An 18,644-nucleotide genomic window follows, 5' to 3' on the forward strand; every position below is an offset into this window, starting at 1 on the left:
CTCTGATCTTTGGTGTACAATGCAAGGGCAGGGGGAGATAAAAGGAGAAACCATGGCAGATGGACCCAGCCATTCAGTAAAGGGGCAGCTGGGAGAATTAAGATGCTTCCCTTCCATTTTTTTTTTTTTTTTTTTTTTTTTTAAAAGTGTTTAAAGCCCATACAGGCCCCTGCAAGTAAAGTAAGCAAAAGTAGGAGTAAGCCTCAGGAGCAGATTCAGTCCTGCTACGAATGCATAGACTTCAAACAACGAATATAGGTCAATGCATTCACCACTCTTACTATTAGGGCAAAGGATACAGATACACTAAGCAATCAAACAAAGCCTCTAATTTCAATTGCTGAAGTTTTTCAACAGTGATCTACTATTTTGTGATCACTAGTCTGCCAACTACAAAACAAGTAGACTCCCTCCCTTTTACCACAAAGAAGGGTAACAATTCGCACCAACATAGAAACATCTGTTTTATTACAAAGATTTTCAAAATTCAAAATAAAAAGCATCTTTTAAAAAACCACAATAAATTTTCCCCCCAGACACACAGACAGTGATCTTTCTCACTTCACATAAACATCAAAGAGCAGGAGGAGCTAAAGTCAGTTTAAAGAGAGTGGAAGAGTACTTAAAAAAATAAAACATTTAAAAATAACCTGTGTTAAGTTAGCAGCATTACTCTGGAGTTGAAACCATCAGCAGCGCTCTGTGGGAGGTACAGATACTCTAGTGGACAGAGATATACCCCTGAGAAAGGAGAGCAGTGAGTGAAAGCTGCTGGCAGAACTGGAAGGCTGGAGCTCAGTGAAGTATTTCACAGAAAGTTCATCCAATGATCAGTTATGAGAAGTGAGAGGCAAGGTAAAGGCCAGTTCTGTTCTCAAGAGAAAGGGGGAGTAGGGGGGCAGGGTGCTGCTGTTCCATTACAAAGAGAGCAGCTCAAGTTGCAGGTTCAAAGGGTTCCCCATACTGGCCTAGACTTCAAGGAGATAGGTCATATCTAAAAACATTTGTGCTTCACATCGGATGAGAATTTTCAGCACGTGCCACACTGTCAAAACAGTTTCAACTAGGCTCTTCCCAGTCTGGTCTTTAGATGACTTGGGATTTCTGTAGTGGTTTCAGTCTAGGACATAGATCAGCACTCAACACATTATATAATCATGGGTAGTTGGAGTAGGGAAAGCTAAATAGGAGGACAATGGGCAGTAATGCACTTCTCTCCACCCCCAACAGGGGTTTTGATATATGAAGAAAAATATTCTTTTGAGCAATTCTCTCATCCGAGAGGCATAAAACTGCCACACTCACTTGGACTCAAAAGAATCCACTTAGAAAGTTTTATTTAAAAATGCCAGTCAGCTGGCAGCTTTCATTTTGTGCTATCCACATCTATACTTTAGAGCAGGGCTCCTTGGTCTGATACTCCAGAGAGGATTACAGATTTATCTTCAAACTGCTTCACCACCTTCCACAAATCCACTGCAGATAGATAGCCAACTTGATTCAAGAACTGCACTATTTGACCCTGAGAACTGGCACCAGCTTGTAGTTACTTACTATGGTGTAATTGGACTGAAGACCATAGGAGCAGTTTCTCTCACAGGCATAAGTTGGGAACTCAAAAGTTCTCCCACAAAGTTTCATGGCCATATTTCCACCTGACCTGAAAGTCAGATACTATTTCTACTTAAAAAAAAATAAAACAAAACAAAAAAAACATCATTCTCCAAGGGGCTGTTATTTCAAAGAGAGGGTAGAGAAGAGGAAAATTATTTTTAAAAAGCACACCAAAGAGGCAGTGGAGGGCAAGAGTGAAACTTCGCTGTTGCTAATCCTGCGCAGTGCAGGTCTGTCTACTTCTCAGAACCCTCCCCATCTGCTCTCAGCGGAATGCAGCAAGGAATAATTTACAGTTCTTAAGTCATTTATATATTTATATAGAAATATATACAGAAACATATAAAATATAAATCCTGTGGAATGGGAGGCTACCAGAGAAGCAAACTTATGATAACTATGTACGGAAAGGTATTGTCTAGCTGCAGTCATCTTAGGCCGATTTAGTCTCTTCCTTTACCCTGTAGAACCAAGAGTAGAGAGCGTGTGGTTAAGGAACTGACAAGTAAGAATTAGATTGAGATCAAGCTGTAGCAAAATACTGGACTAACATGTTAAAAGTTTCACTCTTAGGTCCTGTCCTAACACATGCACTAATATCTGTCCTTATGTTATATACACAATGAAGTTTTACAAACATTGCAAAATATTTTAAAGCACTTATCTAGCACCTTTCATCCAAGAACCTCCAAGTGCTTTACCAGAAGAGGGTCTTACACTTTACAGATGGAGAAACTCAGGAACAGTCACCTACAAGGAGCATCTAGCAAACCATCCTGCTCAACTCCCAGGCACCTAAGTCACGTTGCATCTTAAAGTGGGGAGGGGGAAATTCAGAAGTATGTCTCACCCTTTGGGCTCCACTTTCTCCTCTTTGGCTTTTTCCTCTTCTTTCTCCTCTAGAAAAGAAAAATTCCACATAGCCAAGAGGCAGAGAAATAGCAACCACTCACCAGGACCAGCTGGCAGAATCAGATACCAGTCAGGGAGGTCCGACTACATTAGAAATCACTGGTGAGGCAGTTACTTTCACAGTTACAAGCAGAAAAGAGAAAACATAGAATAATGCCATATTCTGCATGTGTGGTGCAGGGTTTGCAAACTGCCAGCACCACAGCTTCAGACAGGGGAACTCCAGGTATCCACACTTGAAGCCATAACCTGGGGCAGCAACCTGTTTTGAGCCACTTGCTGCTCCTTGAAGTTCCATATTCAATTATCATCCAATCTGAATGATAAATCTTTGCAGTAACTACAACAGTTGTCCCAGCAACAAGATACGAAAGAAGAGACCAGCAGAGACATAGACAGCTTGTGTTTGAGGTTATCTAAGCTGCAGAATGATTTTAGGTGGTAGTGACAGATTTTTGCAAATCTGACAATGGGTTATTTTATACCTGATCTCAGGGAGCCCACAATGATACAGCTCAGACTGTAGCCTTAACGTAGTTGTTTGGAGGACTCCACTAACAGTCACGCCATTCTAAGCTTGTGATGTGTGCATTTCTCTGTGGAATAGGCTAGAGCCTTGCGTGGCTCCGGCTGCAACTGCTGACACATAGCCCATGGTTTGTTAAAGGTGGATTAGCCACTGACTCTCGGCACTGCTCTCATTCTACCAATAAAAAGAACCGTCACCAATGCCTGATCGATGAAAGAGACGCTAGGAGGGCCCCACTGCGGCAAGCCAGTGCAAAGGAAATTAGGGCAGGTGGCTAGACACTGGTATTTTGAAAGAGTTTGGGATCATGAAGCCTACATGCCCAAGGAACAAGAGTCAGATGTTCGTACCATCCCTTCCCAAAATACCTAAAGCCTCAGGGTCATTAGTGCTGTTGGATCAGAGCAATGAGGGCAATAGCGCAGAAGTATCAAAGATGTGGTCTCAAAGCCCAAATAATACTTCGCCCTCTCCTCCCCCCCACCACCCTGGTGGTAACAGTTGAGATGGTGACTTGATCACAGAACTTACTAGTTTCCAGCCCACAGCTGACCTTGGTAAACCCACCTACAAATAGAGTTGGAGAGAGGCGAGTCTTTTTTGCCAGGGGAAAGAAGAAACTTCCTCAGCCTCGGTGAAATTAGAGCTCTCATGAAGAGTACCCCAGTTAGTCCGTGCTAAAAATGTGAGCATGGAGAGGGTTAAAAGGGGCCACAGACCTGGCAACATTTGTTTGTTCTTAGTTAAGCCAGGTCGCACTTTAAGCGCTGTCTTGCCAAAGCAGTTGCTCCCAGATTACAAGACCCCACACCCACATGCTCTTTCCAGACTATTAGCACTGTGGTCAGTCCCATATCTCACTGGGGTGTTGTTGCTAAACTCCTGTTCTCTACCAGCCTCCTATGCAACCCTGGTTTAAATCTGGCAGCTCCTTTAAGGTTCCCATTGAAACTGGTTCAAATGTCATCTCCCACACATCAAAAGTCAGCAACCTATAAGATGAACCGCAGAACATAACTTCTGCAACAAAAACGCAGCTTTACTCATCCCTCACATTACAGAGTCCTGTATATAGGACCTGCTCTAGGGAGCAGTCCAAAACATTGCTAGTTCCAGTTTTACACCAACCTTTCTTCTCTTCCTCCTCCTCCTCTTCTGTTTTTACACGCTTGGCCTTCTTAAAATTGGCAACATTTTTGCGACCACCTTCCCCCTCATCTTCAGAGTCTGAGAATTCTTCATCGCAAGCTATTCTCTTATCAGCAGAGCGCACTGACAGCAAAGAGGGAAAGGTTACATCAAACACACTGAGCCTTTTAACCAGGGGTCCGTAAGGCATTAAACTTATTTAGGAAAGTGAATGTGCACATGTGGAACGCTCTACCATGCCAAGAAATTTCACAACTGTGCAGCAATACAACAATCCTACTGGAGTCGCCGTTTAACCAACTACTTTCAGCAGCCAAGGTCAGGACCTAGGATCTCTCAATGTAACAAACACATGCGCCTTGGATGAGGTTTACAGCAGGATGTCTAGAGCTGCCAGCACAAACAGGTTAACTAACTTCACACTGGAAAAACCTGACTCCCAGACGCAAAGGACATAAGACAGTTTGGATATAAGCTAGCGTTTTCACAGTTAAAGGGTGAACAACAGAGAGCCTGTCTTCTGGCAGCATAAACTGACAGTGCCAGTGTTTTGACAGTCCTTTCACCACAGGAGGCTTCGGCAATCGTTCGAGCTCTACTATTAAATCTAGAGTCTTTCGTTAAGGTCGTTATCTAGCACACACTGCTTCACCAAGGGAAGGCTCAGCAGCAGCATGCTCTGCGATCAGGCAAGGCAACCTATACTCGCAACCAGGCACCTACTTGAAATGCGTTTGTCTGGATCCTCTTCATCTTCATCTCCACTGTCCTCCTGCACAGCATCCTCAGGAATCGGCTGCATCTGGACACCCGGGGCATGAGGGAGCATGCGCAGATTCTCAAACAGTCGCTGCCTGCAGCCAGCAAAAAAAACAAAAAACAAAAAAAACAAACCCCACACCCTGGTGATCTAAAGAGCACTAACAGAAACTAGCCCCTGGTGTAAGGGACCAATCTGGCTAGGGGGAAAGAGAGAAAACTTACTTAATCTTCTCAAGATACTCATTGGTGTTCTGGTTGGTCATGTTTGAAGGACTGATGTGGAGCTTAAAGTCTGGTCCAAAGTATTCAAAGTAGTCATTATATGGAAGCTCTGCAGAAGGATTAGAACACAGAATAATCTTCATTGGTTACTGGACTGGGATTGAAACAGCAAACACCACATGCACTTTAATGTGCTCTGAGAACAAATGTGAATGTTTCCTCTTGGAGGGTGACTGGGGCTCTCCTGGGCTGAACTGGGATGCCCAGAAAACAGAACTTTGTGACAGTGGGCCAAAGACTATTCATTGCTTTGACCCCATGGGTGCCGACCACAGGCCTTTTAGTTTCAATGAAATGGCAGGGCCATGCACTGTAGAGGGAAAAATGGTTTCTCAGGAGGCACTAGAATACAGCATGTGCACAGCAGCAGCTGCTCAGAGAATCAGAGAACTCTAACCCAATGAAAGTCAGTAGCTAGTGAAGTGTCTCTGGCTCCTTTACAGGCATCCTACACCTACTCAGAGCGATTTAATTTCCCCCAAGCTCTATTACTAGACACATCGTCTCAGTACAACATAAAGGCACTCTGAGGCTCTTACCATTTGGAATTTCTGTGTCCAAAGCCACAGCAGTCTCATAGGTCCAGCATCGAGCCACGTTGCGGATTGTGTAGCCACCCCCTCCCAGCATCAGCATAGGCAAGTTAAAACTCTTTACGAACTCCACACACTTGGCATGACCTGCAGCATAGGGAATGGGAGAAAGTTCACAGCCTCACTGGGTGACTGCACCGCACAGCAAGCTTTCCAGCACCGGGATTACATCAGTCGCAAGTGCCAACAGACACTGTATTCTACATGTCTGAGCTTCCCTCAAGGCCACAGCCCTGGTTTGACTGCTTCACTAGAAGCACCGTAAATTACCTTTGATGGTCAGATTAAAGCAGCCCAACCTGTCCCCCGACAGAGAATCCGATCCACACTGCAAGGCAACTGCACTAGGCTGGAACGTCTCCATCACTTTAGAGATCACCTGGACAAGAAATCCCTTGTCACACACTCCCTTGGGACGGTGTCACAGCAATACAATGAAATCCATGTCAGCAGCTGATATGGAACTGATGATTCAGTGGCTGTTGTCTCCCCCCCCCCCATTGGGTGACATTGAAGCTCTTACAGAGAAGATTCTACAAGTGACCGGCTGTAATGTTCAAGCAGGAACAAAAACTAGGGAACCTTACAGCACAGGATTGCATCTCCCCTCAGCAGAGAGTCACTACAAAAAGACAAAGCAGCATCCCAGAGAGACTCACTCAGAAAAGAGAGGCTTACCGGCTTAAATATTGCCTCATAGGACTCATCGTCAATTCCATCACGAAGAGGATAGTTGACAGCATAATACTTGCCTTTGCCTGCACCAATATCCTATTAGAGTGAAAGACAGGAAAGGTTACCAGAGAACCCCAGCGTACATACCATGTACCAAGTCTGGGATTCCACCAGGTTTGTCAGAATCCACGACAAGGCACTTGGGGACAAATTCAGTCTTGGCGTAAGTGGGCATGACTCCAGAGGATTAGCCAGGGGCAAGTGGGTACATTTGGCCTTAGCATTCAACTAATGAATCTAGACATTACAAAGCTAATAGAGGGTCATGTGAGGTTATAGTCAACAAAGGGAGTAAAACAGCACCTGGGAATTCTACTGACATAATGATAGTTGCCTCAGCAACTAGTCCAACATTCAATTTACCGTCCAACTGGAGTCACAAATTCTATATAATTTGGGCCTCGCTGAGAGGGTCATTAAAAAGTCCAAACAGGTGGGGCCCTGTCTGGGGTCCAGTTACCAGACAATAGCAGATTCTCAGAGGAAACAGGTTCCACAAGCAAGGATGCTCTACTGAGAATGATGATGATGTTTGCCCTGGAAAGTTCAATCCCAGGGACAGACACCAAAAGCATCTTGCTGTGACAGGATACATGGGAAGCAACAATCCCTACTGACATCCACTGTCTCATTCTGGGCCTGTGACTTCTCAGCTGCACAGTCTGCTGGTAAAAGCTGCATGCAGTGCAGATCCAGTAGCGCTGCGGAAAAGCCAGATTGTATTCTCTTATGCAGCAAGAAAACTAGCAGTCAAGATTCCAGTTCCAGACTCATAACTGTAGGCAATTATGTATACCAGGATGCCCCCAAATATTGACGGTTGGAGGAACCTTACCGGCATCCAGTTTTGGTTTTTGTTTTTGTTTTTTTTAAATGAAATGTCTTCTATCTTCACAGCACACGACCATACCAAAGCTCTTTACAAAAAGAGAATCATTTCACTCACTGCTGTAGTGTGGCCACATCTGGGCTAGAACATGGCAGCTACCTACAAGTATATATCACCCCATAACATCTTAGGAGAGGTAGTGATGATACTACACCCAACTAAAACTCAAGGGGGAGTTTAGGTCAGGAGAATGCCATCACCCTAACCGGTATCAGACCAGGGCACTAAGGGCGACATCCTTACCTCTTGAGAAGAGCAGTATGGCATGGTCAATGACTACAAGTAGGCAGGACTCAGTTGTGTCTCATTTGAAAGATAGCACCTCCCAACAGCCATGTCCCAGCATGAGCCATTAGGCTCAGCACCAACTCAGAGGTAGGACCACCACCTACTGAATCACCAGTAACACTTACGCAGCAGGAGGTGCTCCTTTGTAGGTCTCCCATTCAGGTACTGGCGGGGCCAGACCCTACATGGCATGACAGATCAAAGCAATAGGGCCACAAGGTGAACGTGAAAGTCAGTTTGCCAATAAACATGGCCCACTAAGATGCAATGTTCAGAGTCCCTTCTCAGACCATAACCACACTACCAGGCTGTAGAGTAGCAGACAACTGATGTCTGCAAATTGTTACTGTATAATAGATACATAACCACAAAGACAAAGCACCCACTCCAAAAACAAAGCCAGTCATCTCACACATTTCCCATTAACAAAGGCTGCCATTTTGAGAGTCCATCTAAATAGTGAATACAGAAACAGCATTTTAGTGAAATTAGTTGGGCAGTGAATAGATGGAACAAATTAAATCCCTCCATTCTCACCCGCAGATCCCCTGTTCCTGGGAAGTATTCTCCATACTTATGAAAGGATGCAGTCATGACACGGTCTGTGGTGTAAAAGGCTTCCTCTACGCCATCTCCGTGATGAATATCAATGTCTATATACAGCACCCTCTGGTGGTACCTAGAATCAGAAGGGAGTCAAAATTCTGCATTTCTTCAGGGTGGAAATTGCTTTCACCAGCAGAGCAAATGGGAGGAGAGCAAAGAACTGTGTGTTAATCCCCAGGCCATATGGTTACCAACAAGCTCTCTCTCTTTCTAGAGTCTCTAAGCAAAACAGATGCAGAGCACTGACATATGCCTCGAACTGGCTGGCAGCGGAACAGAATCACCGAGGAAATCAAAGTGCTATTGCTGCAGCAACTGAACTTTGAAGGCATTTTCAACTCGGTTTATTTAGACTCAACCAGCGAATTGCACATTTTACATCCAAACCTCCTACTTAGAGCTGTCTCATGCCAAAAGTCACCAGGATGGTAACCGTCAGGACACAAATTACAGGAGTGCCACTTTTTTGTGCCAAGGAAGAAGCACCTGAGAGCGATCACACAATGTTCCAGGTCTTTCAGCTACTGCATCACACCATAAGAACAGCAACCCCTGCTGAAAAGAAGGCACTGCATCCAAAAAAGAGGTCTGATTAAGACCTCCCCAGAAAAGACACAGCTAATAGGATAATAGAGCAAATTGGGAAGGAAGTGCTAAGGACCCCAGGAAAATGCAGAAGAACGGACAAACAAAAGGGATAAGAAGTACTGTGCGTACTTTAGTAGCTCCAAGATGGCTAAGACAATGTCGTTGACATAACAGAAGCCAGAAGCCTCCGATTTCTTAGCGTGGTGAAGGCCTCCTGCCCAATTCACAGCAATATCGGTCTGTTGCTTGTTCAGCTTCACAGCGCTGGCTGCAGGGAGAAGAATTGCAGAATATTAGCACGAAAGACCGAACAGAGACCTGAGACTCTGGAGAACACAGAGGCAGCATGCTCCATGGGGTCACGTATAACCCCACATGCCTGGGTGTGAGTAACAGTACAAATATCAAAGGTTTAAACAACCCTGGGTTTCTCAGAGAAACCAGTGAGGTAGAAGAATCACAGCTAAAGGGCGATACTACTGTAATCTCTCTGTAGAAGAGAGATCAGTGTAATGTAAAGGTGCTGGGAGGGGACCTGCTTCTCAGATCCAGCCTCTATTTTTGCAGTACCATCTTGTTCCCATTTTTCACCTGTAGTTCAGAACGTAAGTGGGGAGCCTGGTTCAAAATCAGGCCCTCAGCTCTCTAGCTCTTGCTAGTTCGAGTCACAATTAAAGTACAGTTTAGTTTTATTTATCAGTTTCCTGAAGAGAAACCTTTTGTGGATGGTTTTATCTCATGCACACAGATAGGTTTGTTTAGTTCTCTGTACATATAACTAGGCAAAGGGATCTCCCACAAAACCCACGGCCTGCACACTGACTTCAGCGCAACTTTGTGTGGTATCAACCACCAACAAATCTCATTCCAATACATCGGGGCTTGAGAACGATCAGAACATCTCAGCCCAATTATTGTAAGGAATCTAGAAGAATCTTCATCAAGTTTATTTTCTGACATAGCAATTCTGTAGGCATTCTCCTAAAAAGACAAAGAACGTAGGACTCTTGTGCTTACCAACAGAGCCTCCTGCAGACAGCTGACAAAACTCAAACAACCCATCAAACACAGGGCAATCTTCCCCAACATTGACTTGAAAAAGGAAGAGAAATAAATGTTAGCAGGACAAGCCTGCCTACAAAAGGCAAAGTTTATGCTTTAAATCTAATTTGAGGACATAAACAGAGGTAGTAGAGCATCAAATATTTTAGCATCACATATGTAATTTACACATATATAATACATAAAATGTTCAGCTGACTAATAGACAATCATCCCTTCACTAAAGACTTCTTTATATCAATAGACAGTTGTGCAACCTTCCCTTCAATCTTTGCTCAGCCCACTGCTATTACTGTGACAGCTCATATGAAAGGACAGAATCTGCACTTAAGATTATAAAAGCTTTCTGTTGATATAGAGATGCTATAAGTGCAAGTTCGATGATTCACTTTGAGAAGAGACTAAAGAATGAAACCAGCATTTCACACGCAGGTTGGATTTACACTAGAGTTGCACCACCTAGCGGAATAAACTACAACAGAACCTGATTTTCAGTTGTGTTAGAAAATGAGTTGGGACACTATCAGTTTAAAACTCACACATTGTAAACAGGTTTCCTTCATACATACTAATATCAGCTTAGATTATCAAGACTGAACATTTCAAAAATTCAATTTGTTTCTCCATGAGGTATGCTGTTCATGTACTTTGTTTAATCCAAGATATGAGATGCACAAACAATTTTTCTAGGTTCTCAGTGCTGTAGCGTGTGTGGGTTGGAAACACTGCAGGGAAACTATTTATTTCCGAAGAATTTTTCCTATTACAAATGTTTATCTCTATTTTAAAAAGTTTCATTGGGCCTAGGTTTTGCAAACCTGGTGTTTTTACAAAAAAAAAAACAAAAAACACACAAACACACCCCAAACCCTATGTTTTGCAACAAAGTTGAGTTGAATGTTTCCCATTGTACTTAAAGAGGTGGGACCAGGCTAGCTTGAGTTCTCCCAGCATGAGAAATGCTGCCTTCATGCAATTCTTAGCTTCCAAAAAGGATAGAGAAAAACAGTGCTTGGAGACAGTACAGTCAAACGAGCAAGTTTAAGTAGTCTCCAGACTGAAATGGAACTCATTTCTTATGGATTGTACAAATCAGAAGAGTCAAAATTGAAGTGTTCCAGTCTGTACAACTGTTTCAGTGGGACATAGTAAGTAGATGGGTTGAATAGCTCACTCATCAGATGTTTGGGAAGCTATTCCTAGCAAGTGGGAGGTCTAAGTCATCTGTTTCTGCAGAAAGTAAGCTTCTCATTACAACAAATTAAATTACTAGTCCTTATGGCTGCAGTATAATCTTCTTGACTCTTCAGACAGACGACAGGGCATCAATGGACAGATTAACGAGACCGTTCAGTATCACTGCTACCGTTTAGAATCTCGTAGGCAGCAGCAAAACTGACAATTTTCGAAAGTGTGACTCTGCTGCTGCTTGTCAAAGATATGGCCCTCTGCAAAAGCAGAAGCAAATGGTGGATTTATTCATTTATCTGGAGACCTAAGCAGCCAGGAGGGCTGGGGGAGGGTTACAGTAGTGGAGATCAGCCTTTTACAGCAATACGTGGCTCTGGATGGGGAAGAGAAACAAAGTCCTCGCTCCTTTCCAACAGCTAGAGCAGGGTCAGGAGCTTCATATTTATGAGACATCCACTAGTCAGAGCCCAATATAATAATACCTCTCTCTTACATAGCACTTTTCCTCAATAGACCTCAGAGCACTTTACAAAGGGGATCAGTATAGCACAGAATGGCAAAGTGACTTGCCCAAGGTCACCCAGCAAGCCAGTGGCATAGCCAGGAATAGAACCCACGTGTCCCAGTCCAGAACTCTACCCACTAGGACACACTGCCACTCATGCCAATCATGGGGGCTCCCATGCTTGGCACGATAGCATCCTTGTTGAAATCCCAGTAGTCCCCGTCCTCCCCAAACCCCTTTCTCAACAGCTAGGAACAGAAAGGAGACTAGGCGCCTCACCAGGTACTGTCCTTGCACTTAGGGGGTGGGGCCCCATCACCTGCATTTGTAATCTCTATTTCTGGCTCATAGGGTTAGTCCTCTGGCTAGGTGGTGGTGATATATTTTGCAAGCCCTGCTAAGGAAAGGGGACATTGGGTGGAATTATGAATGGCTTGGCTTTTGTCTCACTTCCACATGTACTGAAAATTTTTCACATTTAATTTCCTTAAAGTAAAACTCTTTCTTGGAAGTACAGTACAGAAACCAGAGGGAGACCAGTGTGGGTGTTTGAAAGCCATTAGAGTCCCAGGGATAAGCAGTCAGGTTTGTGTAAATATGTACGTTAATATATTCAGGCCTATTATTTACCACAGGAAGTACTTTGGTATACATTACTCATGGCACATCTTACTCATTTCTTTAGTTGTTACACTCAGGTGCCTAAATACTGTGTGCATTTTTGCTCACAGTAGTTTAACAGTACATATAATTCACCCTCTAGACCATAACTCTTCCAAGAGAGTTAACAGGGGATTACATATGCACTTCATAAAACTAAACCCCATGGGGCAGTAATTCTACAGATTTCAGAAATAAAGAGTGCAGACACCCAATATACTGTTTTTAGTGAACTCCTGGCAATTTTATTTGTACAAGTCAGCCAGACACTATAGTTCACTACCTATTAATTGTTGAAAAATGTCAGCACAGAACTGCAGAAAGTCAGAAAAAGTATTTAAGATTCTATAACTTTAAAGCTGCAAAAGATTTTTCCACATGGAAAAAGAATATCCTCAAATTCATAGATTTTTAAGGCCAGAAGTGACTATTAAATAATTTCATCCAACATCCGGCATAACACAGATGAAACTGCCTATTGAGTATGACATCAGAACTGAAACTAACACCACTTTCAGCGCTTAGGGCCTGGTCCTGAAAGCCCTCAGTGCACACAACTTCATCTGAAGTCAATTTGAATTCAGGGCTTGCAGGATCTAAATCTTAGCCAGAATGGACAAATTGTGATGTCCAGAATTTAAGGAGCCAGGTTTTTTTAAGTTGACTGATAAAATGGTTTGTGATTTTATACAGGTAAAGACACGAGTTCCACAGAACTCTAGAAATAGCCCTAAAAGTAAGACAGCTCCCAAGCACATACTTCCTATTACAACAGGAAATAGTGACAGTGGTGGTTCTAGATTATGAAACTATTATATAGATCTACAGATTCTAAAATAAAGTGATTCCAGATCACCTGCTCTCTGCATATTTACCATGCTCTGGGCAACTATGGTACCCCTGCTTCATAAAATCCTCCCAATCTCTCTGTTAAAGTTGGTCCTCAGAATGTCACCATTATTAACAACTCCAGAACCCTATGTTAACTGTTGCTTATGCAGAATACCTGCAGCACAGGTATGGCACACTATTCTGTTTATAAGCTAGAAAAGAACACCAAAGAGCTTCCACCCCACTTAAGATCAGATGAATCAGGGACAGAACCATATCGAAGGATTTAGTATCAAAATGTTTTAACAATTTAAATAGTGATGAACTCAGGCAAAAAAAAAAAATCTAATTTGTTACGTGAACATGGAAATAAAAAAAGAAGAGACAAACTTCTTAAGATTCTCCCTACTCTTTTGACCATGAGCTCTAAAATCTAATCAGGGTTCCCAGGACTAAGGCTATTCGGGTTAGAAACTGCAGTATCATACGCATAGCTTACATCTCTGCATCTGCTTGCTGTACTCAGACATGTTATCAGGGCGAATAGATCTCAGAAATTTAATGTAGTCATCACTATGGTACTTGGTCATTTCATCTGCATTTGCCTTGTGGGGACGCTGTAAGGAGAGAACAAAACAATGTTTATTTGATAGATCTCCTTCTCCCTCTCCAAGGCCTGCTTTCAATCCCAAATTTACTCTCAGGAGTAGCAGCAGCTAAAGCCACTGTTATGAAAGCAAAAATAAGTCTACTTTCTAAGAGAAACAGGAATGTTACAATAGGAGCTTGGGGCTTTTTATTATATGCCTAGGCATAAGAAACAGTCAAGGTATAGGAGAAAAACATTTCCCATTTTCTATAGATAGATTACCTGAACTTTGAAACAAAACAAGGAACACCCATGCAAAACACAAAACCAGTGGAAGTCTTAAATGCAACAACAATCTTTCAATTACCTTTACCCTGCCCTTGGCTATTCCCCAGGAATCTTTTCCAACTGGTTTTCTCCCTCTTGCTCCTCCAGAAGTTCCCAATAAAACATATGAGAGTCAGCATGAAGACCCTGTACCACTGCAATACAGTGACAGCTCAGGATGTGGATTCAGCCCCTCCATACAAGCGTCCTACTTCTCTCTCCATGTTTGTGTCTATACTTACATATATCTCCATTTTTCTGTAAAGGCCGTAGTTCAACAGCAGGTTGTGGGTCATTCGGATCCTGTGGGGTTTCATTGGATGGCCCTGGCCATAATAGTAGTTTCCAACATCCCCTGAGAGTGAAAGGCATTTGATTATAGTGGAAAAAGAACATTTTCTCCTCTGAGCAGCATCATTTCAGAGGAAGATGACAGGAGCCAGCTCTAATACAGTCCTATCTGACCTTTATTTTTTGCCATTTTCTCTGTTCTACAGCAATAGATTCCCCACCCCACCACCTCTTTTCCAAATTCAGACCAATGCTATCAAAGTTTCACGGGAGACTGAGCGAGCTTGGATAATTGGTGTCTTGGAAAACCAAGTAAGTTTTCAGTGCAGTTAACAGATGTTGGGGAACATGACACTTGCAAATCATTGAGGTTTGGTTCATCGAGGTTGTACCATGAATAGAGAGATCCCACCATGTACAAAAGCTAAAATGAAAAGGCTTCAGCTTCTGTGAGGCAGGAGCACATAATTGTCCCTTAATGGTATCAACTCCTAGGGCTGGTTCACACTGACCGCGCGATTCGGCGGCAGTCGACAGGAGTTACGCAAACTACGCAGAGTAGTTTTCATAACTGACGTCGATTGCTCAGCTTCCCTTCTGCGCACTGTTCACACTACGCTGTTCCCGTCGACTCAACGCTATGCTACTTGAGGGGGTGGACTTAGTCGACTTCCTGATCGATTGAGCGGGTCTCACTGACCGCTCAATCGATCCTGAAAGATCGATCTGGCGGCGGCATCAATGTAAACATAGCCCTAAACTTAGAAATCTTCTAGGGTCATCTCCATATGATTAGGACCAATTTTAACTCTCCTGTGTTTAATGATGATACAAGTTTTCTTGAGAAAATCCACTGTGTAGCCCTAAGCACAGGACCAGAGCCAGGAACTCTCAACTTCTAACTCCAGTTCAGACAATGACTCACCTAATAGCCTCAGGCAAATCCCTTGGACTCTCTGTCTCAACATCTTCATTTGTAAAATGGCAATAACTTCTGAACTGACAGGGACAGGTGTATGTGTGTTGTGATGCTAAGACAGCTAATGGCTGCAATGCACACAAACAAAATCTTAATATGTTATGGCTCCAATTATTTTGGTTGATCAGTCTTTACCAGGCTGTGCATACAGGCCTATCATATGGGTGATTCACATTCAACACTGACAAAAAAATTCAACTAGTTTCACAACCCCAAATCACCCTAGGAGGTAAGACAGGCAATCTGGGCTAGCCAGTTACTCAGTTGGGAGTATTATCATCATATGTTTCATCACAGATCTCAACACTCAGGAGTAATTTTCACTGCCCCTGCAGACACAGAAGCCTTTTCTATACCTTCCCTAGTGTAGACAGAGAAAAACCACAATTTCCACGGGTGGAGTTTAACTGTGCTTGAAACTGGGGTGGACTGCAGCTTTCCTTGTCTACAATAGGACTTTGCACTATTGCAGCTATACCAATGCTGAAAATTATTATTAATTCCAAACGCTAACAAGGCCTGAAAGAACCACAGGAGGAAGCTGTGCCTAACTAGGGAATCATCTGGCAGCCAGAACCTTCTAAATAGCAAATTAACAACAACCCAGAAGAGAATGGTAATTTGCCTTCCACCCCCCACTGCCAATGAAATGCAGTGTCAAGTGCAAACGGTTTGAACTGACCAGCCGATCTTGAGGTTTATTTTGCTAAACCAAGTTATTTACCAGCTCTCTTTTAATAGGTCGTGGGAATATCAGCAACCTCTAAGGCTACACTGTATGTCTACACTGCAAGTACAGTACAGTCAAGGCTGTAAGTCTACACTGCAAAAAAAGGTGTTCTTAATTTGGGTAAGCTAAATCAGGTTAAAATAGCAGTGAAGACATGGAAACTCTGTTTAAAGTCGGGCTAGGGACTCAAGTTAAAGCCTATGGGGAGCCTGGGGTTGAACCTGAGCTGCACAGTTGCCATGTCTTCACTGCCATTTTAACCCAAATCACCTAGCTCAGATTAAACTAAATTAAGAGCACACCTTTTTTTTTTTTGCTGTGTAGATGTACCCTAAAACACGATCACAAGCTGGATTCCACCAGCATCCTAGTCTATGTATTCACGAACCAAAAAATGTGTTTTTATCACTAACAGGCATTAGCTATGGTACTATAAGAACACACTGGAGACAAGGCACCATAGTTTTACTGTGAGGTCAAGCATGGGGCAGGGTGTGGGGCAGTTATAGTGCTGACCTCTCAACTATCTTGTAATAAAAACTACAAGTGCCAAAACAGCCACCACCTTTGTGTCTGTGAAGACAAAACCCTAGTTCATCACTGATCACGCCTGTGTGAGTACCTGTGTGAAAACTGTCTCTCCCCAGAACCAAGGGGCACTCCGGACCCTCAGACAGAGCTTTCATTCACCATCTGACAGTCACTCACACAGGTACAGCATTCCTACAACTATCATCACCAGAAACCAATATTTCCAGGGACCCTGAAGGATGCATCAAGTCTAACCAGAGGGCATTAATGTGGCACTGATGGGTGACCAATATTTTGATTTTATATCCAATGTGCACAGATCAGCTATTCGTGGCAATGGAAGTTAGAAGGATGGCATGGCGAAAGTCAGACTTGCAATATCAAGGCAACTGGCCAAACTAAGGTCACAATCTTTTGCTGGGTAGACCGCCATCTAACACTCCACTTAAATCAACGGGGCACTGTATGCACGCAGGGGTAGATCTCATTTTGGAACCAGAGCCTAGTGTCACAAGTCACTATACTGAAGAGATGAAAAAACCCCGACAGACACCCGAAGCAGCGGAGCACTTCGATCAACACCAAGATGCCCAAATGACCACTACCAGGACCTTCCCACCCCACGACAAGACAACGAGAAGAGTAATATTTATTCGGCTACAAGGATTAAAGATATGATGATGCACATATTCACACAACATCTTTTAGGAAGAAAGACCACAAACCACCCACTGCTGAGAAACACCCCGTGCTGGCAAGGACCATGGCAACCAGCGTAGGACAGCCAACCAGCACAGCAGTTGGGCGATTGCCATGTCTCCCACTGAACTACAGGCAGAAAGGGAGGCGGAGTGGAACTACCCCGGCTGGAATTTGGCCAGGGCACCAGGGCGAACACCCAACCTCTGGGGGAACCAGCGTGGAAGGATTAAATAAAGGCGAAGCATCGCTCCCCGTAGCCAGTCCCTACAGCCACCTCCCAGCCCAACCCCAGCCTGGTGCAAAACACAGAAACCTGCGGAGCCAAGAACCCGCCGCTGGCGCCGGTCACAGACAGCTCGGAAAGCAAAGCGTTTTCAATAGCATCACTTCCTCTAACACCTCTCCCGGGGGGTGGCCCCCCCCCAACCCCGGCCCTTCCCCAGCGCCCCCCTCCTCACCCCCAGGGCCTTCCCCCAGCACGCCCCCGCCGCCAGCTCTTCCCCAGCACCCCCTCCTCATCCCCCCAGCCCTCCCCCAGCGCCCCCTCATTCTCCCGGCTCTTCCCCAGCACCCCCCTCCTCCTCCTCCTCCTCTCCCCAGCCTTCCCCCAGCGCCCCCCGGCCCTTCCTCAGCGCCACCCTCCTTACCCTCCCAGACCCTTCCCCAGCGCCCCCCGCCTCCAGCTCTTCCTCAGCACCCCCTCCTCACCCCCCAGCGCCCCTCCCCCCACCCGTGCCTCCCCCCCGCCGCCAGCTCTTCCCCAGCACCCCTCTCCTCACCCCCCAGCGCCCCTCCCCCCCGCTCGCCCAGCGGCCTCCTGCTCCCCCCTCAGGCCCGCTCGCCGCCCCGCCCGGCTCTCACCATCGTAGTAGTAGCAGACTTTCCGCTTGGTCCCCTGTGTCAGCGCCATTTTCCTACCTCCCGACTGCACCAAACCCTCCCGCAGCGCAACCGAACCCGCCCCGGGGGCCAAGCACCCCGCGAGCGCAGCTCCTCCCGCCCCTGCGGGGCAGCAGGCCTATCGGGGAGTGGCTTGTACCCACTTCCTTCGGGAGAGCCAATGAGAAGCCAGGTAGGGCGGGGCGGTGGAATTAGCAAGGTAGGTTGAGCGCAAGTGTTCCTGGACTGTAGCCTGTACCATTCCCAGAAAAGGGGGAGTAAAGGCGGAACGGGTTGGCAGGACTGTACCACTCCCGAAGAATGGGGTTCTGGTCAGACAGGAGTTTACCATTCCCGGGGGGAAGAGGGGGAGGTAAAGATAGGAACGTACCATTCCTCAGAGAATGGGGAAGGGATCAG

General features: G+C 44.9%; 1 protein-coding gene across 1 annotated transcript; it reads right to left on the minus strand.

The window, feature by feature from the left end:
• Window positions 1-234: 234 nt before the first annotated feature.
• Window positions 235-18,357, minus strand: HDAC1 (histone deacetylase 1). The gene is made up of 14 exons (XM_067533927.1): window positions 18,207-18,357; window positions 14,355-14,467; window positions 13,696-13,813; window positions 9,965-10,039; window positions 9,077-9,215; window positions 8,291-8,432; window positions 6,520-6,612; window positions 6,112-6,220; window positions 5,788-5,928; window positions 5,189-5,297; window positions 4,928-5,058; window positions 4,184-4,327; window positions 2,465-2,513; window positions 235-2,075 (listed from the first exon to the last, which is right to left on the minus strand). Exons 1-14 carry the CDS (start codon window positions 18,253-18,255, stop codon window positions 2,048-2,050), a joined length of 1,440 nt encoding a protein of 479 aa, XP_067390028.1. The 5' UTR covers window positions 18,256-18,357; the 3' UTR covers window positions 235-2,047.
• Between the last annotated feature and the right edge of the window lie 287 nt (window positions 18,358-18,644).

Source organism: Emydura macquarii, unplaced genomic scaffold (assembly GCF_026122565.2).
Source record: "Emydura macquarii macquarii isolate MOO-44397 ecotype Brisbane River unplaced genomic scaffold, CSIRO-AGI_Emac_v2 contig_3348, whole genome shotgun sequence".
Classification (NCBI taxonomy): domain Eukaryota; kingdom Metazoa; phylum Chordata; order Testudines; family Chelidae; genus Emydura; species Emydura macquarii.

Coding starts and splice junctions, on each gene's coding strand:
- HDAC1 (XM_067533927.1), bottom strand. CDS start 18,255: ATGGCGCTGACACAGGGGACCAAGCGGAAAGTCTGCTACTACTACGAT. Junction 13,814..14,354: donor ACAGAAAAATGGAGATATAT/GTAAGTATAGAC, acceptor CTCTCCTTACAG/CGTCCCCACAAGGCAAATGC. Junction 6,613..8,290: donor CAGGAACAGGGGATCTGCGG/GTGAGAATGGAG, acceptor TCACTCTAATAG/GATATTGGTGCAGGCAAAGG.